The following is a 2,697-nucleotide window of genomic DNA, read 5'->3' on the forward strand; positions in this document are numbered from 1 at the left end:
AGGTACACAGTAAAAAATAAAAGCTGTTATGATGATGATATGATGTTATGTCATAATACAGATGTGTGTAGTGATTTGGCTGCATTGTAGAACATACAGTTTATTGGGGTTTTTTTTGTTATTTAGGTGACATTTAGCTCATTAAAACAGCCCATTAGTAGTGGTCTTGTTCTTAGAGGTTCTTCTGTAATAATCTAGGTCTCTGCATTAAAAATTAAACAAATTGCGATGATGAAAAAAGAATTCATGCTGTTTATTCCTCTGCTCATGCATGCTATTTTACATGTTCCTCTTCATGTTTTTATCTTCTAATTCTCTGTTTGTACATTTTTTAAACACATTGACAAATTTTGATGCATTATATATGTTCATGCATGGAATCAGGCATGATAAAATGCATGTATTTCCTAAATATGTACTCATCTTGTATGTTGTTAGGTGTAGATCGGGTGGATTCGTGTTTTCTCTGACTTTTGTCAGTAATAGTTAGAATGGTTTGTACTGTATTTCCATTGTAGATGAACTTGTATGGAAGGCTTATTGACACTGTTGAATTTACTTATCCATTATGTAATTATTGAGACATTAATAAGCAACAACTGAAAGGTCCAGTGTGTATACCCCTCAACAGCTTACAGACCTCTTTCTCCTGTATCCAGAATCACCAAAACATTATTAAAGGGATAATGTTAGATAATGTTTAAATCTGTTATCTTGCGTATCAAAATTCTATAGTGCTAGTGATATTGTGAATTTCTCAGCATAAATGTCAGTGCAGGGATAAGAAACCAAATGTAAAGATTGAATACGGTAGAGAATAACACAAATTATGCACCAGTGAATCTTACCAAAATCTGCCCGTTATATGTCAGGCGACAGATGCAGTGCAGACGTTCTTTACATTTTTAAAATGGGTGTTGTTGTGGTTTTAAGTGTTGATCCATAATTAAATATGATAATGTGTGATTCTTGTGATGGTAAATTAATAAATTATACTGTGGGATCACAGTACAATGCACAGGATCATGTTTATTTTTACCACTTCTATCATTGTATGACTGCGTGACAGCATGAAGCATCCAATAGCATCTAGAATAACAATGATTGTCCTTTTAAAACAGAGTAAGGATGAGCATAGACAAAAAATAAGAATAGCTTTATGTTTATTTTCAATATAAATTTGCATTGGAAATTGTACTCAAAGCATGTAACCATTGCATTAATATTGCATTAATTAAATATTAGCAGCAGCTGTTAATTTACCTCGATGTGAGTTCACAATCCAAATGTATGTTTGGTGAGACATTTCTCATATGTGACATTTAAACAAGATAAATACATAAATAGAAAAATATCAGCTCGAGAAGGGTCGGCACCAAACACCATGATAGACGGTTATTCACTAGAAATTAAAACTGGCAGAGATACACAAATGATTTACTGTTCACTTCTTCATTGCAAGTGCAAGAAACTCCTTCCTGGCCTTGGGATCATCATGAAAGCTTCCCAGCATGACACTTGTAACAGTACTGGCGTTCATCTTCTGCACACCTCTCATCACCATGCACATGTGGCTGAAATACACAAAGGATTTTCAATTACTATAAATCTCCAAAGAGTAAGTTCATGCTTTGCACAGAATCCAATAGATATCAGGAATGGAAGTTAAATTTATGTTGCTGTCCAAACTGTCATCTTAGTATCACCATCTTTTGGCATCTTGCTTGTGAATGTACATGACAATATCAGTAGTAGTGATGAGTAGTAAAGTTAAATACTTTAACTTACAGCAATTTAAGAAAAAAGCAAGCTCTAATAGCTTTTTGCAAAACCTTTGAACCAAGTCTAATGTGGATGAAATACAAGCTGAATACTCACACAGCCTCAATCACCACTGCTACTCCAGCAGGCTCCAACGCCTCAGAGATGGCTGAAGCAATCTGTTTGGTTAGACGTTCTTGAACTGTGGAGAAAGTAACGCATAAAATGACACACAGGAACATAAAGGAAAAATAACATTATGAAAAAGAGTAAACATTATTATAGCAGTTATTTTACCTTGAAGCCTCCTGCTGTAGATCTCAACAATTCTGAAAAAGAAAAAATGAAGTGGGTTATACTGTGTGCGTGTGTTTATGTGTGTGTGTAGGTGTGTGTGTGTGTGTGTCACCTACCTTGCAAGCTTGCTAAGGCCAACCACTTTCTTGTTTGGGAGGTATGCTATATGAGCCTGGGACATGTAAACAAATTATTATTAATGTTATAAAAGACATAAATATGATTCATAATATGTCAGATAAAATCAGTATCTATAAATAGTAATTAGACAACAATATAATCGATTTATTCAAGCTTATCACAGATCAATGGGTACTGTATAGAGGTCAGTTGATGACTAACAAGACAAAAATCTCAAAGATATATTCTAGTTAATGTAGAAAAAAGGGCCACCATCTCATTTTGGCACCAGATATCATTGAAAAATCATTATTTTTTAACAAATATTTTGGTCACAATAGTTTAATAACTAAATTTATGGGATCTGTATTGTACTGTGCTATCTTTATGTTAAGGAATTAATATCAGCCAGTACATTTTTATTAAATATCAATATCTGCCTCAGAAATACAGTATTGGGATTTTGGGCTCTCTTTGATATAATTCACCCTGAATAATTACCTTGCCAAAGAAGGGCAC

The 2,697-nt window shown here is 33.7% G+C and overlaps 1 protein-coding gene across 1 annotated transcript; it reads right to left on the reverse strand.

The window, feature by feature from the left end:
* Positions 1 to 1,444: 1,444 nt before the first annotated feature.
* LOC118322025 (GTP cyclohydrolase 1-like) lies at positions 1,445 to 2,239 on the reverse strand. The gene is made up of 4 exons (XM_035653605.1): positions 2,175 to 2,239; positions 2,059 to 2,090; positions 1,879 to 1,963; positions 1,445 to 1,574 (listed from the first exon to the last, which is right to left on the reverse strand). Exons 1-4 carry the CDS (start codon positions 2,237 to 2,239, stop codon positions 1,445 to 1,447), a joined length of 312 nt encoding a protein of 103 aa, XP_035509498.1.
* Between the last annotated feature and the right edge of the window lie 458 nt (positions 2,240 to 2,697).

This window comes from Morone saxatilis, unplaced genomic scaffold, assembly GCF_004916995.1.
Source record: "Morone saxatilis isolate NCDOM2014 unplaced genomic scaffold, NCSU_SB_2.0 Contig12, whole genome shotgun sequence".
NCBI lineage: Eukaryota > Metazoa > Chordata > Actinopteri > Moronidae > Morone > Morone saxatilis.